The sequence below is a fragment of the Ambystoma mexicanum genome, chromosome 10, assembly GCF_040938575.1.
Source record: "Ambystoma mexicanum isolate Mex_15411 chromosome 10, UKY_AmexF1_1, whole genome shotgun sequence".
Lineage (NCBI taxonomy): Eukaryota > Metazoa > Chordata > Amphibia > Caudata > Ambystomatidae > Ambystoma > Ambystoma mexicanum.
The window spans coordinates 455,708,065-455,735,845 of NC_090932.1; the positions used below are offsets into that span (position 1 = coordinate 455,708,065).

The window sequence follows — 27,781 nt, forward strand, 5'->3', positions numbered from 1 at the left end:
TGGGGTCCAGGTGGTCAACCATAATCAGCAACTGGGCCGCCTTGTAATATGCTCCTATGTCCGCGAATCCTACTACACCCCCCCCTCCCTCACAGTAATCTTTTGTTAACAAGAGCACTCTGTACGCTACCCGAGGTTTTGCTCCTGTCCAGAGAAATCGCAAAAAAGGGCCTTCTGGATTGTGGCGAGGAAGTGGGCCAGCACCATCGGGGGTAGCATTTGGAAGAGGAACAGCAGCTTGGAGAGGACCGTCCTCTTGATGGAGTACAGCCGTGCCATCCAGGATAGACCAATCCTACCCAAATTCTGCAGGTCTCCTTTTATCTTCCCCCACAGGGGAGGGGGGGAGGTGGGGCTGTATTGGGAGAGGGTACTTCCTCCCAACTTGGTTCTCAGGTTCCTTTGCAATTTCTATCCCAGGTAGCGGAAGCCTTCCTGCTGTGTCTGGATTTCCCCATTTACCGAGGCAGTCGGTGTCTGCCTGTTCCCATTTCCCCATTAGGAACGCCATTGATTTGGAGTGCTTGACCTGGAATCCCGGCAGTTCCCTTTATTCCTTCAGCCCCTTTAAGAGAGCCGGCACTGACGACGGCAAGCTGGTGAGTTAGAGCAGCGCATTGTCCAAGAAGAGGCTTGCTTTAGACTCTTTTCAACCTATGTGAACTCCGGCTAAGTCTTCCGACTGTCTCAGGCTCATCACCCATGGCTCCATCACTAGGGCATACAGCAGTGGGGACAAGGGACACCCCTGTCATGTCCCCCTGTGGAGCACCGTTACTCTTGCCCTCAGGGTATGATATAAGGCCCTAATCCATCCCATCCATCGCTCCCCCATTCCTACCTCCTGCAGCACCCCTTCCATAAACTACCAGTTCACCATATCTAATACCTTTTTACATCGAAGGAGAGGACCAGTGGCCCCTCTCTTTGCATTATCGGGTCCCATAGGATGTGTAGGGTTTTAATTTACCAGATCTTTGCCCATTTTGAATGAACCCTGTCTGGTCTGGGTCTATGAGGCTAGGGAGGTGTAACGCGAGACGTGACGTCAAGATCCTTGTTCACGTTGAGTAACGATATGGGCCTATATGAGGCACAGTCCGCCTTATCCTTGCCTTGCTTGAGGGTCACTGTTCTGAGCGCCTCCCAGAAGGTATGGGGGCATATACTCTGCCCCCTTTTTGGAGTTGAAGACCTTCGCAAGGGGCCCCGCTATGGTGTCTTGAAACTGCTTATAGAAGCCTGCTGTGTAGCCATCTTCCCCTGGTGCCTTGCCCGTTTTCTACTCAACTACTGCCCTCTTAACCTCTTCCTGCGTTATCTCAGCTTCGAGTATGGATTTCCCCCCTGTTGTGAGGTGGGGATGGGGAGCCTGCCCAAATATTCCTTGGCCTCACTTCCATGAGGTTTTACCGGTTTAGGGTACAGTGCTTCATAGAAGTCTGCAAAGCGGTCTGGGATATAGTCCTCGGATCCGAGTGTCGCCCCTTTCTCGTCCATTAACTGGTGAACACTTCTGTCTCCCCTACACTCGGTGTCCCCACCCAATCACCCCCTTAGTAGAACTTTTGTTTGGTTTACCTCAACTTTTTTGCCACTTCCCCTATCAGGAGCGAGTGCAATTCTTGCCTCTTGTCCTGCATTGTGTCCAATAAACCATCTCTGTCTTCTCCTGGTCTTGTCAGCCTCGTCCTCATGTCTCTCCACTGTTCCTGTATCTTCCCTCAATCAGTGCCCTTTCCCTCTTTTTCAGGCCCCTACCGCTATGAGTAAGCCCCTCACTGTCGCCTTGGCCACCTCCCAAACCGTCTTTGAGCTCGTCTCCTCTCTCATTTACTACAAAGTATTGGGTAATTTCTGTCTGGAGGAAGTCCCTGAATACTGGGTCGATATGGAGGCCATAGTTACACCTCAACTGTGTGCGTCCCTAACTCCCTTCTTCTAACCACCAGTCTGTTTTAACCATCTCATGGTCCGACAATGTCATTGTTTCCACCTTCGGTGATGACACCATGGCCTCCTGTTCCTTTGGAACCAGTAGGAGGTTGATCCTGGTATATGCGTGTTGTGGGGGTGAGAAGAAGGTGAACCCTCCGACCTGCCTGAGGGAACTTAAACCTCAACACATATACCCAGAAGTGGTCTTCCAGCATTTGAACAAATGCTTCATGTTCCTTTCGTTTGGTCTTTGCCTTGCTGACCACCAATTCACTGCCAGGTCCGCTATCAGGTTGAAGTCCCCTCCCAACATTAGCGTGCCCTTCCCCCCATTCCTCAAGTTCCAAGAATACCTTACGCAGGAACGCCACCTCATGAGCATTAGGTGCATATATGGAAGATAGGGTTATTAAGTGCCCTTCGACCCAACTTTTTAACAGCCACCAACCTACCACCAAATCCCCTCTTAAATTGCACTTCGCTTAGTTGCATGGTTTTGGATAGGACAATTTCCACCCCCTCCCCCTTTTTTAACATGTGGGCAATTTCTTCCTTCTCGCGGTTGGTAGCATTGTTTATCCAGGGGATGTTGCATTCCGGGCCAGAGTTGAGTGATTGTCAGATGAGTCTGACTGGCCTCCGGTAGTTCCGCAGGGGGGCCCAAATACCCTTTGGTCGGCATACGGTCGTGATATTTCCGACATAGGTCTCCTGTACGTGTATGAGGTCCTTCAGCCACACTCGTCGAGTGGGAGGTATTTTAGATTTCCAAGCTCTGAGGATATTTCTCTTGGCGACCATTCCCGCCACCGCAAAGAGCCGCCGTGTTTCAGACTTTCCCAATGACATCCAACAGGTATTTCAGAGGAGTGGCTGGGATCTGTAGGCCAATGATATCACTCACTGTTTCGGCCACCTCCATCCAGAACTGTTTTATCAGGGGGCAGTCCCAATACATGTGAAAAGAGTCTGCTGCTAGGGCCTGACACTTGGGGCATTCTGGTTTCAGTGTGGGGTTAATTTTAGCTATTTTGCTGGGTGCGATGTGTAGATGATTCAATATCTTAAATTGAATCAGTCTGAAGTTTGTGCATATTGAGACAGATTTGGTGTATTGGCAGCATCTTGTCCATTGAGTTTCTTCTACGGTGACAACCAGGTCTTTTTCCCATTTAGCTTTCATCGTGTTTTTAGAAGGGGTGTGTCGCTGGGCGGCCTGATCTAGTGTGGAGATACCTCCTGTGAAGCCTTCTGGTGTCATGATTTCAGTGAGGAATGGGTGTGGGGGGGAATTTCAGGGAAGGAGGGCCACTTTTTTTCGCATGCTGCTTTCAGTCTGTGGTATTGTAACGATGTTAGTCCTGTTCCCACTTTTGCTTGAACATTTTCCAGGGATGCAAACTTCCCTTCCGGGTATAGGTCTCCCACTCGCATTCTTTTCCCGGGGTCCCATTTCGTCTGTATTGCTGTGTCTAAAGTAGGATCAAGATCTGGATAATGCCATAATGGGGCATGTGACCAGAATGGGTTCTGGCATCCTACCCTGTCAAATATTCGGGACTAGGCTCATACAGTGGAGCTTACTGGGTCAAGTTCTCCCTTGTGTCTCGTAGTTTTAGCAAAAGGCATAGCCCTGAGATTAAGTGGGGCGGCTGAAAACTTCAGCTATTATGTGTACATGTGGTTTTGCAGTTGCCGCCCAGTATTTTAGCAAAGTGTGCTTGGGCTGTCTGGAAGTACAGTAGAAAGTCTGGAGCAGCTAGTCCCCCCGTTTCATATCTTTCACACATCTTGGGCCATTGGATACGTTTTGTTCCCCAGCTCCACAAAATTTGTAATCATTTTCTGCATTTTTTGAAATAACGAACTGCCAGGCCATATCAGTATATTGCAAAATAAATAATTTTGGTACGATCACCATTTTCAGTAGCGCTATACGCCCATATAGTGATATTGGGAGTTTGTCCCACACCTTGAGTTTATGTTCTAGGAGTTCCAGTTTGTGTGTGAATAGTATGAGCCCTAAGTAGCGGGCTGTAGTGGGCGACCATTTGAATTGTGTAGTGGCAGGGGACTGCACTGTGGAGGGTGTAAGGGGGATAATTTCAGATTTTGCTTGGTGTATCCGGTATCCAGAGTACTTGGCGAAAGTCTGAATTTCCTGCATCACTGGTGGTAGATGAATTTCGGGGTTTCTAAGGTACAGCAGTGTCGTCTGCATATAGTGAGACTAGTTTCCCCCTGATACGGATTCCCCCCGATTCATGTTCATATCTTAGTTTAGCTGCCATTCCCTCAATGGGGAGTGCAAAAATAAAGGGGGTTTGCGGGCATCCCTGTCTAGTGCCTCTTCCAAGCATAAAGCTTGTCAACAGTGTGTTAGTCCTGACAACTGCCCTCGGGTCGGTGTATAGGACTCTGATATATCTGGTGAATACCGGGCCAAACCCCATTTTAATCAGAACCGCATACATGTACCTCCAAGATACAAAGTCAAATTCTTTTTCAGCATCCAGGGTGACCGCTACTTTCTGGGCTTTTGGCTTCATTTGCGAGGCAAGAGAGAAGAGGTTTAGTGCGGTGGATCGGGTGGGGATGAATCCCGACTGGTCGGGGTGGAATAGCTTGTTCATATGTTTTATTAGCCGGTTAGCTATTGCCTTGGCGTATACTTTCGCGTCCAAGTTGATTAATGATAATGGTCGATAGGACGTGGGCTCTTGGGGTGGCTTATGTGGCTTAAGGACTGCGATTATCGCTTCACTCAGTGTTTGGTAACAACCCTCTTGTCAGCGCCTCCTCCCATATTTCTAGTAATTTCGGGGCAAGCTTTGTCTTAAAAGTTTTGTATAGATCAATTCGGAACCAGAGGTCTTGCCTGGTTGTAGATCCGTGATGGCTTGCTCCATATCTTCGATGGTTAGGGGGAGGTCGAGTTCTGTTTTTTCTGCTTCCTCCAATCTAGGCAGGGGGAATGAGTTCATATATTCATGTAGTTCTTCCAGGGGCTCTGTGTCTGCATTGGCAGAGTTTATTGTAAAAGTTTCGGAACACATTAATTATATCAGCTGGCCTATTTTGTATTGTTCCGTCGGTGTCGATTATGCTGGTTATATGTCTCAATTCTTGTTCCGCTTTAACGAGGTTGGCCATAGTGAGGCTGGCTTTGTTTCCTTCGCCATATCTTCTTGCTTTCACAGGTCCGTTCACATACAGTAGTTTGCGTTCAGCTAGTGATTTGAAGTTTGTTAGTAGTTCTGATATTTTGTGAAGGTGGGTTTCGCTTTTGCTCAGTACATGTGCTGCTTCCAGTTCCTTCAGCGTGTGTTCGGTGTTGTCTAACTCTTCTTATTTCTTTCATTGTAGCATATGTCCGTGACATTAATAGACCTCTCAGTCATAGTTTGAAGGTTTCCCAGATAGTAGTGTTAGATCTGACCGTGCTGGCGTTCCGCTCGAAGAAGTCTTCTGTCTATTTTAAGTGTATCTATCAAAGTGTCGTTTTTTAGCAGGGCTGGGGGCATTCTCCAGTTACGGGGAGTGGATTCTGAGTTTTGTGGGATCAGTTCAAGGAGGACTGCGGAGTGGTCGGACATTGTCCGCGGGAGTATCATGCAGTCATTTGCAACTGTGATGAGGTTCGGTGAGCATAGCCAATAGTCCATTCGTGAGCATGAGCCATGTACACTGGGATAGAAAGTATTCCCTCTTCTGTGGGTGTACTTCCCTCCATACATCAGCTAAGGGGAGCATGGACATGATTTGGAGTATGATCGCAGCGGCTTTAGATTGGCTTCTGTTGCCACTCGAAGTTCGGTCCAGATTGTGATTGAAGTTAGTGTTCAGGTCGCCTCCCCATATCACGTTGGCCTGGCCAACCAGCGATATCAGTTCTAGGATTTCCAGGTAGAGGCTTGGGATGTCGATATTGGGACCGAAGGTGTTTACTATAATGGTTTCCATGTTCTATAATGTTCCCCATATGATCACGTAGCGGCCCTACTCATCTATTGCGGTTCTGGCTATCTGGTAGCTTATGCGCTTATGTATCACAGTAAGCACACCCCTTGCTTGGGTCGAGTAGTTTGTGGAAACTTTCATGGGACCCCAGGTTTGGGCAAACATATCCGTGATTTTCTTAGTAGCATGGGTCTCTTGCAGGAGAAGGTCTATTTTGTGCCTGTTGGCATAGCTTAGCAGTTTTATTCCTTTAATTGGATGTGCCAGACCTCTGACGTTCCATGTTAAGAGTTTAATCCCCTGTGTCTTTCTTACTCAGGACATTGGTGGTTAGATGTCTTAAGTCCTGGTGGCCATCCCCCTGGTCTGGTACAGTGTATTCCTTGCATCTGTCATTTGTTTCTTCATTTTCGCCAACTTTCCCTTTCACAGACTTAGCCTATAGTTAGGCCGGTGGTTCGGATGCCTTCCATAGGGTTTATTCTTCTTCGATTCCCAACTGGGCAACAGGACCTTTCTACCACCCTCCCTCCCTCCCTCCCTCCCTCCCTCCCTCCCTCCCTTGCCACCCCCTCCAACTGGACAGTGTAACCCTTTGAAACAGTGTCAACTTTTGTAATGGCGGGTGGTCCTGTGATCGAGTCCCTTTCTTATCTCAGACAGACCGCCTCTGGGGCCACCACGCCTTATTGTGGTAGAACTGAACCTGCATTTAACTTGGACATCTATTCGGGTTCTCATCTTCTTTCAAGTGTTTGAGCCGCTGGGTTGAATATTTTTTATCTGGGGGCAGTGGGATTTTTCGTTCAATGTAGACCATTGCTTCTTCAGGAGTGTCACAAAACGGTGTCTTGCCAGAGATCTGTAGGCGGAGTCTGCCTAGTAATAACATGGCATATGTTATAGCACGGGCTCTGAGCGCTCTTTACCTGGTCGAATGATCGTCGGGCTAGTTGCACTCCATTGGAAAAGTCAGGATTCATATGTATCCTGGCAGTGTCATACGATCGGGTGCCTTTCTCTCTGGACAGCCTCAGAATCAGATCTCTGTCCTGGTAATTAAGCAGGTGGGCTATTACAGTTTGAGGTGGGGCCCCTGGTTTGGGGAGGGGAGCAAGAGATCTGTGGCCTCTTTCAATCAGAAATTGCTGGGAGAATTGTGGATCCGGGAGGATGGTGCGGATCACTTCTTCCAGAAATACTTCCATTAGGACATTAAGGGGCTTCTCTGCCAGGCAGACGACCCTAATGTTGTTCCGGTGGGATCTTGATTCTAGGTCCTCGCATTTCGTCTGGACCATCTTCAGATTCTTCATGATTGCCTCAATGTCTTTGCAATGTTGAACAGATGTGTCTTCCAAGTCCCCTATCCTGGTTTCCGCCTCCAAGGCCAAGGCATTTACCTGTTGTAGGTCGGATTTGATGGAGGATATGGTGCTGCCTATGTCATCTAGTCATTTATTGACCGACGCAAAGCGTCATATAGGGATCCGAGGTGTTGTCTTTAGCGGTTGACATTTGGGGCGTTTCGTCCACCCGTGACTCCATGTTTGCATTCATGAACGCGTCCATGGGGCCCTTTCTGCCGCACTTATTGCTCCAGGGCATTTCTTTGTGGATTAGGTTTAGTATCTGGTGTGCCCCACTTGTTTTGAAAGTGGTCGTGATGTTGGTTACAGTTGCCTTCGTGCTCTGCTGTTCTGCCGGTCGGGTCGAGTTGCAGTCCCGGCAGGGGGCTTGAATAGCAGGGGTCTGGTGTATCTCAGGGCGGAGTTTGTGCTGCGATGTGGGTCTCAGTGTGTGGGTTTCTTCGGTCAGTGTGGTCGGTCCTGGAAGCCTGGGGGGGTTCGTCCTCACCACCCACTGATGTGTCTGTTCTCTCAATGGGCTCTCCAGGAGGGTATGGGAGTATTAGTCTGATGGCACGGTCTTCTCTGGATTTATGGATGCACTCTGGGTATCAGAGGCTGTTTTCAAAAGGTATTGCTTAAGTGGAGTGTCGCTGCCGGAGCCCAGTTCTTCAGGGTAGAGGTTGCCGACATGCAGGTACAGATCCTCAGTCTTTGCTAAGGAGCAGCTTCAGGCTGATATGATGGGGGACGTGGGTGGTAAGCAGGTGCTTGTGGCATATGGATGTTTCCGTGCACCTCTTGGATGACTTTTGCTTTGTGTGGGTAGCTGGCAGGTATGTCCCAGGTTGTTGTGGTGCCTGTTATGCGGCGGGTCCTCACCCGTCGTTGAAAGTGCTAACCTGCCTTTCTTGGCAGCTCGTGTACTGAGCCCCGAGCCCCTTTGTCAGCCTCCTGCGCCTTTTGTGCAGGCTAATCTGCAGGGTTATTTTTAGACTCCCGTACCGCCCCAAGCCCGGAAGGTGGGGTGGGGTGGGGGTGGGGGGTTATCCCACCACACGTACCTTGTAGTGGGGAGACTGCCTCAATCGTGGGGTGCCCCCTGACCCGGTCGCCCTTGCCTCACGCACACAGCAAGCCCCGGGTAGGGGGGCTGTGTGATCACCGAGGCCCGCAGTGTTTGTTGGATTTCTGTTGCCTGCCACTCCCAGACCCCAGTTACTCGATGCTCTGCTTCGGTGGACAGGGGTATGCAGAGCCGTTCGACCTGTGCCGCTTCGGGGTACTGCAGTGCCAGCGGTGGAGGATGGGATCTGTGGCCTATGTTTGCGCCGTCTGGCGTGCAGGGGCAGTCAGCGAACGCCGTAATTTTCGATAGTTTTAGGTTCAAATGGGGATGCAGCGGCAGTCCTGGATGCCCAAGAGTGTCCCCTAGACGAATCCGGGTGTAGTTTTCTGGCAGCAGGTCTCGTTTAATAGGATGTGATCTGATGAGTTGTCATGCAGCGCAGCTACACAGCTAGGTGGCCATGTTCGTCGGCGTCCCACAGCGCCCAGCCCCTCTTTTTTGCTCCTCTTATGTGATGCCCAGGTGGTCTGTCCCACCGCTAGTCCCTTAAGGGGATGTTCTTACCCCTGCCTGTAGTGCGTTTCCTGCAAGAATAGCACAGCTATTTTGGTTTTGCAGAGCATATTTGACGTGAGTGATCTTTTGTTCAGTGAGTTCAATCTCTTTATATTTAGCGTCACAAACTTCCAGTTAATCATCTCACCTCCGCTTTCTCTCTGTGCGCCAACACATGGTTTGACCTTTGCCCCGCTTTAGTTGTAAGTTGTACTTTATTTCACCCACCCCTGCAACCTCCTCATCTATCCATTCCCCCTCCCCTTTATCTATGTGATTTCTGCTCTTGTTGCTAACTCCCCTATGTCTCCTCCTTCCACCACCTTCCCTCCCTTTCCCCCTCGCAATCCCATTTCCCAATGCAGGCGTTCAGCCTCCTGTTGTGTGTCTGGGCATTATGGCTGAACCACCAAGGTCCCTGTCCCATTCTCTGCACCATATTTTTAAACTTTCCCAATTGCGTATGCTTATAGTGTTGCCTGACCCCCTTATTGCCTGCCTGGTGTGAGCCCCTTCTATCAAGCCACCCCCCAGTACCAGGCCTATGGTTCGCCAATGTCTCTTCCCCCCGCGAACAACAAAAAAAGTAATATGGCAACGGCCAACAACTCTGTCTTCTCAAATATATGTATTGCCCCCCTCCTGTGTTTCACATCCACCCTCCTTCCATAAACATAACTTTAAACCATAAAACCGTCTTGCTTCCTGGGCTCCTTGGGCTCCCTAGTTTGAAATATTGATAACCAGATGAGGCATATCCCTTCAGGTCGGCTCATGTCAGGAGTGCGGGGTGTTTTCCTGGCCCGTTTTTTGCGCCTTCCGTGAACTAACATTGGATCTCTGAGTTCACGTCTTTTGGATGGCTCAACCCCTCCTCCATCCATCAGTTGGTCTTGAAGATGTCCTATTAAATCCTCCGTGGCCCTCTTGATATCTTGCTCATGCACCAACGGATATCCCCACCCCCATTTCATATATGAGTGCGAAGGGGTATCCCCATCTGTATTGCACCCCTTTTTCCTGGAGCCATGTTAGGGGGCCACATTTCTTGCTTGTAAAGAGCGTTTGTGCTAAGAGATCCTGGAAGAGTCACTTTAGAGTGGGCGTAGTCAATGACCCCCCCCCCCCGTTGTTCTTGCTTTGTCCAAGATATCAACCTTGTCTCGGTAATAGTGCAGTTTTGCGAGCACTGATCGTGGTCCCCTGGAATCCGCCTCCTGCCCTGTGGACCGGGTCTATAGCCACTTGTTCATTTTCTTTGGCCCCTCGGTCCATCAATTGCCAGAGTTTTAAGATTATTTCTAAGCCTTCCAGCCAACACCTCGTTTTTGCCCCAATCTGTTAGCCATCACCTCACTGTAGCTGTAAAATTACACTTTTTATCAATCTAATTTTTTAAAAAAGTTTTTGGGGGAGTACCTTTTCCCCATAACTGGGGTTATATTCGCAACAGACTATAAACTGAATATTTCGAAAATATATTCTCGGTTATTATACGTGTGATGCACTAAATATCACAGCTACGGGGAGAAAAAGCAAGGACATGATTAAAAAAAGCACTGCCCTAATTAGAGCATTGCAATGCTGTAGAATCATTCTAGGGTGCGCATATTTGCTCAAGGTTTGGTTGAGCAAGAAGAGTCATTTAAACTGCACTCCCTTGATCACATTGGCCATTGGAAAACCCTGCACGGAGCTCAGGAATGGCAGAGTGCCCAGGTTTTAATTCTATGTAGAATATGAAGGTTTACCCAGAGCTACAAGTAGGATGTGAAAATGATGGGGTACCCCGACAACAGGCATGGCTTAGTTAAGGGCAAACTTTCTTCTGCTGTTTAATTGTGGTGCTGATCCCCGCCAGGTATCTCTTTAATTAAAGGATGCCACCTGGAGAGGGCGTTGATCCAGAATCTCTTGTTACAGAGATGCCTGGTGGGGGTCGGTGCCACGATTAAATGACAAAATGAGATTGGGAGATGCCCCCCTCTCTAGTACACACTGCTACAAGCAAAGAATGTTTTATGAAAGACTGAAGCTCATAAGCATACAGGAGAAATCCGATTGGGACACTAGGATTTCTCAATTATTCGCCAAAGCCTTAAGCCAACAAAAAATAAAGCACTTTTCAGAGATTGCTGGGGCTCTGCCCCGGGTATCTCCGGCCACCTTAAAGCCCCGGGTTTACCCTGGCAAGCGATGTACAATGTTTTACAGGTCACTAGTAATGGACCCCTGGCACCCTCAGAACATTCAGAAAACAGTCGCTTTATTTGGTCATCAATTAATTGCATGTTTCACATTGAATTGCAAACACTCAAAATAACTGCAAGCAACATTCATTTCAAAGAATATTTTAACAAGATGAATGTTTAGCGAATCAAGTGCTTCCTGTGATAGTGAGAAAAAGGAAACAGTTACTTTTTTTTTTTTTAAAGAAGGAAGGCTAATGGAGTGGAAAGGCGTGCATAGTTAATCTTTCCATTTCACAACCAAACAAAGTACATGAAAGCATTGAAACAAACAAGTTTAAGCCATTTTTGGAAAATATGTACTTACTCTCTTGCCAGTACCCCTGCCCACTGGAGGATGTGCTTCTGCAGCTTGTCTTATTGTACACACCATGAGCTCAATAAGAGCAGCCTCTTGCCGGTCAGACATAACTATTGAAATAAGAAGGACCCAAAATGACATGTAAAAATGATCGTAATTTAAAGCAAAAAAATCTTTATTTATATTATTGATCAACATGATCTTTACACAATATTCGTTAAAAACAATAGTAAAAAATAGGAATAGAAATTAAAATTCATTTTCTAATTATACAACTTCTATCGTAGAAAAGAGGTAAACAAATATTACAATTGTCATGCAATCACTTAAAAGAACAAGTTACTTCTTACCTTGTAACATTCTTTCGACGGGATGTTCCTCCAACGTATTCCTCATCTTAGATATCTCCTTCCAGCTCTGCTGGCCTCGGAACATTTTTTCTCTCTAGAGGGCGCTGCGCGTCGACGTCCTCCGAGTCGATGTCCCTCGACAGCCGCCGTATCGACGTCATCCTGCCTATAAAGGCCGCGCGCAGCGTCCGTTGCTCAGTTCCGTTTTGTAGCCCACAATAATACTTTCTGGACTAAACTAATCACCCTGAAGGAGCGTAAGCTGCAACAACAAGGGAAGTAGAACTGCGGGGATGGATGGGAGGGTCGATGAGGAATACGTCGGAGGAACATCCCGTCGAAAGAACGTTACAAGGTAAGAAGTAACTTGTTCTTCGAAGGGATTGTGTCCTCCGACGTATTCCTCATCTTAGATAGGCTCCCATAGCAGTATTCTATTATTGGAGGAGGGAGTACTGACTTCACGCTGTCTTCTATTGATGAATAGAAGACAGTACAGCCCTTCCAAACCTAGTCTCTTGACTGGAGGAGGAATCCAAATTGTAAAAACGTGTAAATGTATGGACAGACGACCATGTAGCGGCCGCAAAGATGTCTTTAACCGGCACGCCTCTTTTGAGGGCCGATGAAGCTGCAATACCTCTGGTCGAATGAGCCCTAAGGTTTTGAGGGGGCTCTTTCCCTGCCAGTTTATAACATTCCAGAATGGCTGGAATGATCCATCTGGAAATGGTCTGCTTAGTTATTGGTAACCCCAGCTTGTGACCTGCGTAACCTACAAACAGCTGGTCTGCCTGTCTTATCCTGGCTAGTCTACTGATGTAAAAACGTAAAGCCCTTCTAGGGTCTAGCCTGTGTAACCTCTCTTCCTCTTTCCCCGGGTGAGGAGGAGGATAGAAAGATGGTAGGGTAATCTTCTGAGTGATATGGAATTCAGAAACCACCTTTGGGAGGAAATTAGGCTTCACTTGCAGGACAACTTTGTCTTTGTGAAATATTGTGTGAGGGGGTTTACAAGAAAGAGCTTGTAATTTGCTCACCCTTCTAGCAGATGTAAGTGCTATTAATAAAACAGTTTTAAGGGTAAGGAATCTTAACGAACAAGAATGGAGAGGTTCGAAAGGTGTGCCCATCAGGAAAGTTAGTACTAAGTTTAAATCCCATAGGGGAACTTGGAATGGTCTTGGGGGATAAACATTGGTTACCCCTTTAGAAACTGTATTACCAAGGGTAATTTGAAATAGGATGGTTCTTCTGCAGTGCGCTTAAAGATGGATAGCGCTGCGAGATAGCCCTTAATGGTGCCAACTTGAAGGCCTGAATTTGCCAAATATAGTAGGAAGGACAAAACCATTGGTGTACCACATGAAAAAGGGTCGATATTCTGTTCTCTACACCAGCTGCAAAATCTGTTCCAACGGCAGCGGTATAAAGACTTTGTTGCTGGCATCCTTGCCGAAAGCAACACCTCCATAACATCATCAGGGAGGTCCCAATCCTTGTACCTCAGCCTTTCAGAAGCCAAGCGTGAAGGTTGAGAGTTTTGATGTCTGGATGGAGAACCTGACCTCCCTTCTGTGAGAGTAGGTTCTCTCTGAGTGGAAGTCGAATTGGAGGGCAGATGGACAAGTCTAGAAGGTCCGGGTACCACGTTCTCCTGGCCCAATCCGGGGCAATTAGGATCATGGTTCTCCGGAATCTTATCAACCTCCTGATCATTTGAGGCATGACAGGGACCGGTGGGAACGCGTACAGAAGCGTAAACTCCCAGTCCACTATGAACGCGTCTCCCAGAGCTCCTCTCGGGGGAAATTCCCTTGAGCAGAACAGGTCGCATTTCCTGTTTAGGCTGGTGGCGAACAGATCTACCTGAGGGGTTCCCCAAAGGGCGAAGATCTCTTGAAGGACTTCCTGAGCTAGCTCCCACTCGTGGGAGACTGTGTTCTGCCTGCTCAGAGCGTCCGCTGTCAAGTTCTTCTCTCCGGCTAGGTGAACTGCCGATAGAGAGATTCCTTCTTGGATTGCCCAAAATCAGAGCTGCATCGCCTCTCTGCACAGGGGTAGTGATCCTACGCCTCCTCTTTTGTTGAGGTAATGCATGGCCACCGTGGTGTCCGTCATTATCAGGACGTTCTTCCCTTGTACAGCTGGCAGGAACGCCTTCAGCGCAAGTCTGATGGCTCTCAGCTCTAACAGGTTGATATGTAGTCTGGACTCCGATGGAGACCAACGACCGCTGATGGTCAAGTCGTTGGTGTGGGCTCCCCACCCCGTGAGTGAGGCATCCGTGACTACCGTTATCTCCGGCCAGGGTTGCCAAAACTGTTCTCCTTTCAGAATGTTCTCCTGACAGGCCCACCACTGAAGGTCTCGAGCTACTCTGTCGGGAACCTGAAGAAGATCTGTCATTCTCCCTGAGAATTGTGACCACTGAGTCCTCAGTGCCCACTGGAGGGATCTCATTCTCAGGCGAGCCTCTGGCACTAGGAAAATGCAGGATGCCATGAGGCCTAGCAACCTCAAAAAGTCGAAGGCTGGGAGACGTTGGGCATGTTGGAACTTGGTAACCATCTGTAGAATATCTTGAGCCCTCACCTCTGGTGGCGAGGCTTTTCCCAGGGAAGTGCCCAGGATTGCTCCTATGAACTGGAGTCTCTGCGATGGTATCATTTGTGACTTCTTTAAATTGAGGGAGAAGCCCAGTCTGGAGGAAGTGGCACACGTGATTTAGCTGGATCTGAGCTTGTTCCGAACAACCAACCCTGATCAACCAATCGTCCAGGTAGGGGTAGACATGAATCCCTTCCCTCCTTAGACTTGCAGCCACTACCGACATTAACTTAGTGAAGACCCTCGGGGCGGAGGTCAGCCCAAATGGCAGCACTCGAAATTGATAGTGAGAGTTGCCAATTGCGAACCTCAGGTATTTCCTGTGTTTGAGATGGATAGGCACATGGAAATAAGCGTCCTGAAGGTCCAGAGATACCAACCAGTCCTGGAACTGAAGGGCCTGGAGGATCTGAGAAAGAGTGACCATCTTGAATTTGTCTTTTCTGAGGAATTTGTTCAATTCTCGCAAGTCCAAGATGGGTCTCAGTCCTCCGTCTTTCTTTGGAATGAGAAAGTAAGGGGAGTACCAGCCCTTGTTCCTCTCCGCTACAGGTACCGGTTCTATGGCACCTTTCTCTAGCAGGTCCAAAATTTCCTGCAAGAGGTGCAGATCTGGAGCTTTCTGAGAGCTGATCCCCGGTGGATGACTGAGGTATACGTAGGAAAGGCAGGCAGTAACCTTGGGCAACTGTTTCCAATGCCCAAGCATCTGACGTGATAGCCTGCCATACCGCCAGATGTTGAGTCAACCTGCCTCCTACAGGTGTCCTGTGAGGGAAGTCCTCAGAGTGGTTTTGGGGCGGCTGATGCAGATGCCGATGGTAAAGAGGCACCTGCTGTTGCTGCGGCTTTTGAATATCTACCCCGTCCACCTCGGGTAGTTCTTCTTTGTCCCCTTTGAGCCGGTCGTCCTCGTCCTCTTCCGAATGCGGAGTAGAAGCGAAAGGACTTGCCCCTCGCAGAGGTTCCTGTGGGACGAAAAGGAGTCTGACGGATTGCAGCTCCTAGGGATTTTGCTGCTGCTTTTGAAGTTTGCAGTTTCTCTAAACTGTCATCCGCCTTTTTCCCGAACAAAGAAGAGCCATCGAATGGCATGTTCAAGAGCCTGGCTTGCACATCTGGGGCAAAACCGGACTTTCTCAACCAAGCGAATCTCCTGGTTGATGTACTTGCCGCCATTGCTCTGCTGATACTGTCAGCCGAATCAATGCCCGTCTGGAGGGATTCGCACATAGCGTCTTTACCGTCCTGTATAATATTCAGGAACGCATCCCTTTCTTCTCCCTCCGGGATGCAGTCAGCCGCTGTAGAAGCACACTCCCAAAGTGTATAGCTGAACCTAGCAAGGGTGCAAGTAGCATTAACAGATTTTAACGCCATGCTACATGCTGAAAAGACTTTCTTTGCCATAGCATCATATTTTTTATCGTCCCTGTCCTGTGGGACGGTAGGATAAGCTGTCTTGACATCGGTAGAAGATGCTGCCTGTACCACCAGACTTTCTGGGGATGGGTGTTTAGACAAAAACTCCGGGTCTGTAGAAGATACCCTGTACTTTGTAGACAGTTTTTTATTTACTGCTGGTACGACATCTGGGGTTTCCCAGTTTGTCATGATCTTCCTCTGAAGAGCTTTATGAAAAGGCACCACAGGATCCTCCTGTGGGCCTTTGTCAAGAATATTCCTGAGGTCATCTTGTTGGAAAGATTGTGAAGGTGCAGACCACCCCATGAACTCTGTGATCCTGGCCATTAAGGCTCTATAGGGGGTTTCAGCATGCTCCCCAGGGTCTGGCCTAGCAAACTCCACCTCAGGGGAAGTGTCTAACCCACTTGCCTCATGTAAGGAATCATGAAGATCCTTTAACCTGCGTTCTTCAGAGGAAAATTCCTCTCTAATTGGGGTTACAGGTCCCTGCAACTCAAATGTGTCTTCCTGTTCAGACAATTCACCCTCTTCCAAAATTGAGGACATAGTTCTCAATTGTTCTGAACTCATAAAGGGAGTAAATCCCATTTCCAAGGTAGAGGGTGTCGAACTTGTCATTATCGGCCTCGAAAACGTCGATGGCTTCGAGCGTAGCGTCGAAAACAAAGGCGGAGGCCTCAATGACCTCGACAGAATTGGGATTCTACTCGACAATCTCGAAGCCATCGCCATCGAGGACCTGGGGATAGTCACTGGGTGTGTCGTGACCGTGACTTTTCTTGGCGTCGACGCCGGTGTCGAAGCTGGCGTCGAGTCGACAGACCCGTGTGTCGAAGGTCCCTTCGACAACGGCGTCGAAGACACCGACCTCGGCGTCGACGGAACCTTCGAGGAAGGTTTGGAGGTCATAGTCCTACTCGAGGGTTCGAGACGCGCTCGAGAGGTTTCCTTCGCCGGGTACTGCGACTCGCGGCGTTTTTGACCTTCGGGTCTTTCGACCAGAGCATCGCTCTCGGCAGTCTTCGAGGGGGTCGAGGCCGCTTTCTCGAAGACGCTCATCATATTTTTGTGGAATTCCTCCCATTCAGCTCGGGAACTATGTTTCGTGGGACAAGGGATTCTTTTTGGCGAAACAGAGGAAGAGGAAGACGGAGAAGGGGATCTTCGACGTCTCCTCTTCGAGTGCTTCGATCTCGAGGAGTGATGGGACCCACTCCGAGACCTGGAGCGCGAATGGTGACGAGGAGACGAGTGTCTCAACTTCGTCGACGAAGAAGCAGCTTTAAAAGTCTTACCTTTCTCCAGCTTCCCCCTACGCTCCTTCAGGGCCTTAGCTGTCATGGACATACAGTCCTCGCATTCCGAACAATGGTGTTCAGCTCCCAAACACCACAGACAAACTGAGGGTCAGTCAGCGACATCTTTTTCCCACAATCTCGGCATTTTTTGAAGCCGGATCGAGGAGTTGTCGGTTCCGACGAGGAAGCCATCGAGTACGGATCGAATAACTCGAGGTAAATAGGATTAATCTGGCAAGAGCTGAGCAACGGTATTCTGAGGCACTGAGTAAGCAGGGAAAAACGGAACTGAGCAATGGACGCTGCGCGCAGCCTTTATAGGCAGGATGACGTCGACACGGCGGCTGTCGAGGGACATCGACTCGGAGGACGTCGACGCGCAGCGCCCTCTAGAGAGAAAACATTTTCCGAGGCCAGCAGAGCTGGAAGGAGATATCTAAGATGAGGAATACGTCGGAGGACACAATCCCTTCGAAGTAACAGTTACCTTCTATTCATTTTTCTTTATAATAAAAAATGTACCAAAATGTAATTACTGCAATTATTGAGTTTTTCTCAAACTCTTTCCAGATTTTCCCATTTGATGTCATACATACATGAATACCTAAGTAACACGTTCTCGTCTTCTGCCACTATGAAAAATTGAGCTTCCCCATTAAATGTAGTATAGCGCGCGCCCTCAGGTGTGGGAACAACCTGCCGAGGCTCCGCCCTCCAGCACCTCACCCTGGTCCCCTTTGAACACCTCGGACGCTTAGACACCTGGCTACGCGTATTCTCTATTAGCTCTTGGCATACTAGTGGGGGAAGGTGAGTGTGCCGTATGGCGTAAAGGGGACTACAAGCACTTTAATTACGCATACGTCCTGCCCACTTTCCTCCATCGTTGTGGGTTATTTCACCGAAGACCATAGGGTGAAGCTGTGAGAACCTGCCTCATATCTAGGACGAAGCAAAAATGTTCTTTAGAAATGCCTGACCAAACTCTGCATCATGCCTGGAGCTGGTGTCCGCGGAGTAGTTCCTACAGAAGTTCGATGAGTGGCTCAAGAAGCCACCCTGCTGATTACATCCCAAGAAACATGTCTCTGAAAAGCGACAGCCATGGCCTCACTAACTGCGCACAGAGCCACCAGTAAAACTGGCTTTAGCGTCACCAAGCGGATATCCACAGAGGCCATCGGCTCAAAAGGCTTGCGCTGCAAAGTTTCAAGGACCACATCGAGGTCCCAGACCGGGAACAGCCTATGCACCGGCGGAAAAACCCTACACAACCCCTTAAGGTGGGCCTTAAACACCGAGTTGGCCGCAGAAAACAAATGCTAAGGGGAATTCTTGTAAGCCCCAAATGCCACCAAATAAGTGTGGCACGTATCCACCTCAACTCCAGAACGAGCCAAGTTGTGCTGAAAACACCAGTACATCACCCAGAGGACAGGATCCAGGCCCTAGTCACAAGTCCAATGGCAGAACCTAGTCCATTTACTCTTATACTGGGACTGAGTTGAGGGCCTCCTGGCCTGCGGAATGATGTCCCAGTTGTCATCCAAAAAAGTAGCACGTTGAAGCCTCAGCTGGTCAGGAACCAGGCCGCCAGCGCCAGCTTGGCCGGATGATTCAATCCCCTTGCCCCCACTGAGTCAGGAATCCCTAGGTCGAGAGGTGGATGTGACCCTAGGAGCACAACTGCAGCAGATCAAAAAACCAGGGTCTCGGAGGCCGGTGGGGAGCAATCAGGATGTGGCTGCAACCCACTAAAGCACAAAACTTGCAGACAGTCAGTTGGAGGAGAGGGATAGACGGGAACTCATATCGCCTGCGGCTGTGCCAAGAGATCAGGAAGGCATCTCCCAGAGACCCCCAGCGAAGATTGGGCAGTAGGAACCACGGTATTGGGATCCTGTCAGACTGAGACCCTGTCTCCTGATCCCAATTGGCTGTACAGTGAGCACACAGGAGGCCATCAGGCCCAGAATGTTCTGGAACCACCAGGCCGAGGTGGTCGAGATGGCCAGAAAGTGCCTTAGCGCCTTGCGGAGGGAAAGGAGACTCTCGGGCATAGGGAACACCCGCTGTACTGTAGTATTTGAACGCACCCCCAGGAAGACCCGTTCCTGAGATGGACACAATTGTGACTTCCTCTGGTTGAGGGAGAAACCCAGCTGATGAAGCATATCCACGAATCTCTGGAGGAGTGCACCACCCCTTTGGGTGACTCCGCCCTCACCAGCGCAGTCCAAAAAACGGTACGAATAATGGCCCCCAAAAACCGTAGAAGGCCCGCCACTGCATTCATCAACTTTGTGAAGACACGATGGGCCGAGTTCAGGCCAAGAGCAGCACCTTGTACTAAAAGTGGTACGACAATCGTGAACCACAAAAATCTGATGTAGATGGCTACATGCAGGTACGCATCCTTGAGGTCCAGGGAACACATCCAGTCCTCTGCACACTGAGACGTGGCTATGTGCGTGGGAGTAATCATCTTTAAGCGTTCCAGCAGTAAAGAGATTTAAAAATGACAGGTCCAGGACAACCCTAAGGCCAGCATGGTTGTTCTTGGGTACTGCAGAAATCCTGGAATAGTACCCGGAGCCCCCGTCTAAAGGAGGTACAGGTTCTATCTCCTGCATTGTCAAAGCAAAATGACATCCCATAAAAGACCCATGGACTCGATCTGACAAAGGAGGAGAGGATGGTAGAGGCAAAGGAAGAGGCAGACTAAAGCCTGTGGAGTTCCACAGGTTGCTGAAAAAAAGCTCTTCCAGATGTCCTAGAACAGTGCCAAATGCCCCCCCTCCCACAAGCTAACTGTTCTCTGACCTCAAAGTCACTGCTTCTTGGCATCAGAGGTGGGGCAGAGGTGGGGCAGATGAGGGGGTGGGGGGGGGAGCAGAAAAACCTGTGCAACGTCCTCTGCTGCTGTCACTGGGCGACCTGTCAGGCCTCCGTGTACCGCGTTCCAGGAACCCCTTGAAGCCACAGATGGATTTCTCACCTGGTTTTTTCAGGATGGCCAAGGACTTTGCGGTTTGAGTAAATGTTTTCTTCTTGGTCATTGGTTGATGAATCAAAAATTATAATGTACTCACCGTAGTGACTAACATACAATTAGTCCATAGTCCCCTTTCCTCCATAGTGTATGGGCACCCCTTCGAAAGGACGGGAGATAGAACCTTTTTCACCAGAAAAAGGTTCTTCCTCATTAAATTTAGCGGTGAGCTGACTCCAGCGCCACACCTCAGTCCCCATTGACGCGTCGACAAAAGATTTGACATTGACTAATGACACCAGTATTATTAGGGGGGAGGTTGGTGGGATGTATGGAGGAAAGGGGACTAAGAGTACGTTAGTCACTACAGTGAGTAATTTATAATTACTCTTACGTCTCGTCCCCTTACCTGTAAGGGCGATTACAACTGATTGTAGCCCCAGGGTGGAGTGGAGACCCTCCTTAAGCAAACCGGTTCCTGAGAACCACCTGTCTGAAAGCCGCATCAGATCTAGAGCCGGCATCCAAACAGTAATGCTTGCAGAAAGCAGAGGAATAGGCCCAAGTGGTCGCCCTGCTTATGACTTGCCAAGGGACATGGCGCTGGAATGCGATCGCCGCTGCCTTGGCCCAGACTGCGTGGGCATGCATGTTGGCCGGCAGCGGCTTGTGCTGGCCCTCAAAGCTTCCTTGATGGCAGAGACCATCCAGAGGGATATGGAAGCCTTAGAGGCCCGATAGCCTGGCCTTGAGCCGCCGAAAGTGACAAACAGGGCGTCCGACTTGTGGAAGCCCTTGGGTCCTGTTCAAGTAGAATTTCAGGACACGCCTAACATCTAGGCAGTGCAGCACTCTGTGCTTCGTCGTACGGATCGGGAAAGAACGTAGGAAGGACTATTTCCTTGTTCAAGTGAAATGCTGATGGAACCTTGGGCACAAATGCTGGGTGCGTCCGCATGACTACCTTGTCCTTGTGAAAGGTGGTATATGGTTCAGAGGCGACCAGCGCCGGAATCTCGCGACTATGCGAGCAGAGGTAAGACCGACTAGTAAGGCAGTCTTGATGGTGACCAGCCTAATGTCCACGGACGCCATTGGCTCCAATGGCTTGTGCGCCAGGGCACCCCAAGACTATATTAAGGTCCCACACAGGGTGCAGTCTCTCGACAGGCGGGTAGAGCCTAGCGAGACCAGACAGGTGTTTCTTGAGGATAGGGTTGGAGGAGGAAAAGATGCCATCCTCCGAGTTCCTGTAAGCCCCAATGGCTGAGAATTATGTACGGCAGGTGTCGACCTGCACGCCTGAACGAGCGAGGTGTGCCGAAAAGGAGAGCCTGTCATCCAAATTGCAGGCCAAGGGGACAATTCCCTTGGAGTCTGCCCAGTGGCAGAACCTGGTCCATTTTCTCTTGTACTGGGCCCTGGTGTCTTTGCTCCTGGCGCCCTGTATGATTTCCAGATTGGCCTGTGAGAGGCCAAGGTGCTAAAGCGTTACCTGCTCAGGTACCACGGTGTGAGGGCTAGTTTCCATGGCGCGGGGTGGATGATCCTGCCCCCATGCAGTGCCAGATGATGTGCTGGGCCAGTCGGGAGGTGTATCGGACGCACTTCTGAGAGGCTGAGGAGTTTCGAAAACCATGGTGCGATCAGAATGATGGAGTCGGTGCGACTCCTTGATCTTGCGAATTACCCCGTTGATCAGGGGAGTGGGCGGAAAGGCATAGGTCTTCATGCCGGTCCACTGGAGGTGAAATGCGTCGCCCAGAGAGCCGGGGCCCTGACCCTGCCAGGATGCGAACTGGTGGGCACTTCTTGTTGTGCCAGGTGGCAAAGAGATCCACTTGGGGGGTGACCCCACTTGTTGAAAATCTCATGAATGACGAGATAGTTTAGCTGCCACTCGTAATTGTCCGCTCCCAGCCTGCTGAGCCTGTCCGCCTCCAGGTTGGATTCCCCTGGGAGGTGGACTGCTGAGAGGTAAATTTCATTTTCCAAGGCCCATTCCCACATGCTGATCGCCAGTCTGCACAGAGGAGGGGATCTGGTGCCTCCCTGCTTGTTGACGTAGTACATGCTGGTCGAGTTGTCTGTCTGGGTGAGGACAACCTTCCCCTTGAGAAGCAGGAATGCTCTGAGCGCTAGCCAGATGGTGTTCAGCTCCAACCAATTGATGTGGTATTCCTGCTCCTGGCGAGTCCAGGTGCCGTGGACCAAGATATCGTCCAGGGTGGCTCCCCAGCACTCGAGCAAGGAGTCTGGTGATGGTGGGCTGCGGAGAAGGCGGCCGGAAGGGCTTGCCCCTCTAGGTTGCAGTCCCTGGACCACCAAGTTAAGTCCGGGTGGAGTAACGCTGATCATTTCGGATTGAGAGCCCCGTTCCTGATTCCATGAGTGCAGCTGAATCCTTCTCATCCTTAGTCTCGTGTTCGGAACGGCTAGTAGCACCGCTGATAGAAGACCAAGGAGATGTTGATACCAACAAGCCAAGGTCACTTCTCTGCTGAGGAAGTGGACGGTGGCCCTCTTGATGGCCGAGATCTCGTCTTCCGACGGGAAAACCCTTTCGAAGTACGTGTCCCAAATGAGTCCCAGGAATGTCAGTCTGCGTAGGGAGCAGCTGTGACTGGAGGTTGAGTGAGAATCCCAGGTCGTGCAGTGTATTCATAAGGGCATGGGAAGAGTGGTGTACCGCTTCTGGAGATGTAGCCCAGGCGAGCCAGTCGAGGTATGGGTAGATGTGGAGGCCCTGCGCTCTGAGGAGGGCCGCTATAGCGTTCATGAGTCTGGTAAAGACCCTGGGGGCCGAGTTGAGGCCAAAGGACTTTGTATTGGAAATGGTAGCCCATGATACTGAACTGTAGGAAAGAACGGTGGGGCTGCCAAAACGAGACGTGTAGGTACGTGTCATTCAGGTCCAGGGAACACATCCAGTCTCCCTTGTCCAATGTCTCCGCTATAAAAGCTGGCGTAATCATCTTGAATTTTTGCAGGGATAAGGAGAGGTTGAAGGTGGAAAGCTCCAGTACAACTCAGACCCGCCTGGTTCTTCTGAATGGCGAAAATCCTGGAGTAGAAGCCAAAACCTTGCTGGGAGGCTGGGACTTCCTCCAATGCCTGGCTCTCTATGAGCGACCGGATCTATGCCAAAAGAGTTGCTGTCCCAACCTGTGGGAGGGGAGGAGAGGCTGGGATAGAAAGGCGGTACCCCGTGGATACTACAGAGAAGATCCAGGGGTCCACAAAATTCTGGAGCCAGAATTGTACATGGAGAGCAAGCCTGCCCCCCACCGGAGACAAGTGGACCCGAAAGGGCGTGTCATGCCTTCTTTCCCTCTGAGGCTCAGGAGGGGGGGGGGAGGGGGGAGGGGAGACTGGAAAAAGCCCTTAACCACCACCCCCTCTTTTGTTTGTGCCGGTTCTGAGACAGCGAGTGGTCCGGCTGCCTGGATCTGCGTCCCTGGAAGCCGCTGAACCCTCCATATATATGACCCTTTTCCGAGCGCTGCGGACACAATTTGGCCGTGGTCTTTGTAAGAATGGATAAAGACTTTGCCGTTTGTGAGCCGTTCTTTTTATCCAGCTCTTTGTCCATAGAGGAGTTGAAGAGGCCCCCCCCCACCCCCCCACCTCGAACGGTAGATTTAGAATGCGCTCTTGTTCGTCAGGGTTCAATTTTGTTGCCCGGAGCCAGGCTGTTCTCATGTCCGTGGCAATGCAGATGGCACTGCCTGAGGTGGCGATATGAGCCACTGGATTCCGTGAGGTCATGCGCCACGAGCTTGGCTTCCGCTAGCCCTGCCTTAAAGTGTGATTGGCATTGGGTGGGGAGTTCCGAGAGGTTGGCGGCAGCCAGCATGGCATCTGCGTTGGAGTAGATCTTGCCGTACACCTCCAAGATCTTCTCCTCCTTTCCTAGTAGCGCCGCAGAGGAGGCTGAGGACGACTGAGGCTTGGAGTATAGTGATGCCGCAGCGATCACCGAGGAGTGTGGCTGAGGATGGGTCGAGAGCAACAGTGTATCCTCCACCTGCCTGCCTGCACTTGGCATCCAGGCGTCAGTTGACTGGCTGGACTGAGTGAGGCTTGAGCCAACTATTCTTGGCAAGGGAGACTACATCTGCTTGCAGTGGAATCCCCATGTTGGCAGAGGGGCGTCTTGTGAACCTTCCAGTCCCTCGACACTGCCCGGGAGGATCCGAGGACCCCTCGATCCGAAGGCCGGTAGCTGTAGCAGCCTCGGGGCACGTGCTGGTAGAAGGACCTTGCCCGTCCCTCCCACGCGGCAGAGTCCCTGGGAGGGAGTCTCCCTTGCGGGGAGCGCTGGATAATATTGGCCCTACCTTGGGCCTGGTTTGATGCTTCACGAAGTTTTTGAGATCCTCTGGAAGAGCTCCCTTCACCTGGCTAGCCTGTTCTTCAGCGCCTTCGAGGACAGCGAGTCACATGCCGAACATGATTGCCAACCGTGGTCTGGGCCAAGGCAACGTAGGCAGAGGGCGTGGGGGTCTGAAGTTGGCAAGAGCCTGTTGCAAGATGGACACCTGCTGAACCCTGTAGAAGTCGACATGCGCCAGGGAGGAAGGTGACGCCCGAGGACCAAGTACCTGAATGATAGATAAAACAAAAAAAGAAGAAGTAGTCGCAGGTGGAATTACATGGCCGACGCCAAACCCAGGAGCGCTGGCAAATTCGGCCCGTTCCCGTCGATGCGGAAAAGGGGACAGTATGGAGGAAAGGGGACGGGAGAGTAACTTTGTTATCCAACTTGGAGAACATTGCCAATAATTTAGCTCCTAAGAAATACAGAAAAGATTCCCCCTTGTCAGACCAGAGCAGGACTAGGAATGGGTCATATAAAAGATGTTCCTCCATTTCACAGTTCAATTTCTCCCCAATTACGATTGATGAATTGTCGGAGGTAGTGTCACATCTCAAAACTACTAGATGCAAAAGCGACCATTGCTCGGCCTTGATTAAAACCTGTCCAGCGACCTTACTTGCAGCCACCTGCAAATTCGTGAATGCTTTGCTTATTGAGGAACACGTTCTGTCGGGACTTAACTACGCGGACGATGTTAAGGATTTCAATCAGGCGACACACTTTAGTCTCGGGCTAGTATGTAGCGCACAACTGAGATGCTTTGCTCATTTTATGCAGATTCAATTTGAGATGGTACACAACTCATATCACACGCCCTTTTCAAATTACCCCGTGTCACAATGGACCATGACCCAGGCTGGTTGGTAAAATGCAATATTTTAAAATTCAAAATAAATCATACAATTTGTAATATGGGGCAGCAATCACCAATGGGGTGATAATTACAATGAGAATGTAAGCAATGCACTTGGTTTAACTTTCTAGTGGAACATATACTAAACACCAGGGAATAGGAGCACTTTTTGATTTGGGAAAGATAGCGCCCAAGTTAAGATTTCCTCCTGCAATGTTCCCTCAACCCACAAATAAATTCTGAATGGATAGAAAGACACAGCAGGTAATCAGGAATAAGAGGCAGAAAACAGAATCAAAATCCAACCTTCCCTCGCCAAATAAGAGTGTAAAACGGATTTTAAACCCCTTGCAATGTTATGAAATGACACTCGGAAATGGACATATAAATAATGTGCGGTTAAAACTTTAAGGTAAATACAATTTCTCACTAAAGCTACAATGCATAGACCCTAATAATCACCAGCAATGGAATACCAAGAGCATACAATTGAAAACTGAGTGGAAAGTAAAAACTGATTGCAGCCAAATGACACGTAAAAGTGGCATTTCCCTTGAATTTCGTGTAAATGTACTCAAACTGTTTCTTTATAAAAACGGGTGAAATATTACGAATCATGATGCGGTTATTGGGCTGGGGGATAGAGGTATATCTCAGGGACACTTACAGAAGTCAAAATAGGTATCTAGCTATGAAACTGGATGAGTTATGCAAGATATAAAAAGGTGCGCTTGGGGCAAAATGAAGCGGTGTAATAGGAAAGGAAATCAGTTGTGACAAGGACAGTTTCACTCTAAACTAGAGTATTCAGGCTAGACACCCAAAGATGGACATAGTAAGATCCAAGGTTGATTCGCAAGTTCAACCCCGTCACCCCAGCGCCCAACCCTGGCGGAAACCAGTCCGATAACTCAAAATATGATTAATGGCTTAGGATTACACACGATAAAATTGAAAAGAGATGGTGCTAGTAGTTAGAATTATCCTTGCATCCTGTCCTTAATTTTTAACAGTTTCAACAAGTTATCAGGATAGGATGGCTTAGAGAGTGGGATAAGGACAAATGCACGACAAGGCAGACTATGGATTTCTATGGAGTAGGGATTATACTTGCAGTCTACTTTTAGTTTGGGATTTTTGGACAGTCAACAGGTTCTGGTGGCCACACAACAGCGTGCCTGGCAAAGGACAGCTGGGCAAGGTCGGGTCACAGGATGGTACTTCTTGTCACTGGATGGCACAGGTACCACTGGATGCAGTTAGTGGGCAGCAGTTAGTGGTATCAGGATGCTTCCCAAAGAATACCACAGCTTTCTCCCTTTGGTTATTTGGGATTTTAGAATCGGGACCTTGCTGGAAGGGTTAGCAATACTTAGTCCTTGTAGTTGGAATCTGGACTCAGCAGGATGAATGGAATAGGAACGCCGGCCCAGGAAAATCAGCAAGAGTGTGTGCTGGAGTCTGGTCAGGCACCTTTATTTATAATGCATAGTGACAACATCAAATTATATGGCGTGGCAGGCTTAGCCAAGCACACCTCTAAACCACGGGATTGGTCAGGGGTGCTAGTCTCCGCCTCGCTCTCAACTAGTAGGATTTCAGGATAGCATGTCAGATTTATGATGCGAGTTTTACAATGTTCAAAAACCTCCCGCCATTACTTTAGCTAAAATCTGATTTTGCCGCAAATGGTACACATACAGTTGAAGTCTCTCAGCAACTTACATAAACAGGTTACATATTTTATGTAGAGCATAGCACTCCAAGTCTGCAACCCATGAGACATTGTTTCGCCCTTCTAATACTTTTTGGTAATTTTGAGTATGAACGATTTGGCTTAAAATTCTGTAACTTTATACACATGTGTGGATTATCATAAGGGATGTAAGTATAAAAATTGGCATCATGGATACTTTCCTTGTAATCACTGATTCTTTGCCATTTCTATTCGCAAGAGATCAGTGAATTCCACCATGTCTTAAATGAAAGCACATAAAATCAATTTTAAACTGCAAAACGTTTACATTTTTACAAAGTCCTGATGCAGAGATAAAAGTCTTTACATTTTTATTCATAAATAGTCTTTGGAAGCAAATAGCTGTCTGTCATGATCACTGCTTCCAAGGAGCCAGGACCAGCCCAACGTCCTTGGAAGCAGGCCCCTAACCCTAATCCTAGGCACCAGCCGGTCCCCACTGGGACCTTTTGGACCTTGTCCTGGCGCCTGTGGCACCAGGCTCATCAAAACCATTGGTCCCGGCACTGGAAGCGCTGGGCTCATAATAGGTGTGAGGATGCTTGGGTGGACTTACCTGCAGCAGACCATGCTGCTTACTTACCAGCCACTTAGAAGCTATCTAAGAACAGGGACTACTTTCTTACCTGGGTGGGGCAGCTCCACTCCCTGGATACAGCACTGGAACTCTTCTGGAAACTGGAACTCTTTTC

The 27,781-nt window shown here is 49.4% G+C and overlaps 1 protein-coding gene across 5 annotated transcripts in view; it reads right to left on the bottom strand.

The window, feature by feature from the left end:
- The window catches only part of STAG1 (STAG1 cohesin complex component), a 2,120,576-nt gene that overhangs the window by 787,506 nt on the left and 1,305,289 nt on the right, over positions 1 to 27,781 (bottom strand). For all 5 annotated transcript variants that reach the window (XM_069618021.1, XM_069618024.1, XM_069618022.1 and 2 more), the window contains one exon: positions 11,428 to 11,531. In XM_069618021.1, coding sequence (XP_069474122.1) covers positions 11,428 to 11,531 — 104 coding nt within the window. The remainder of the gene's footprint in view (positions 1 to 11,427; positions 11,532 to 27,781) is intronic.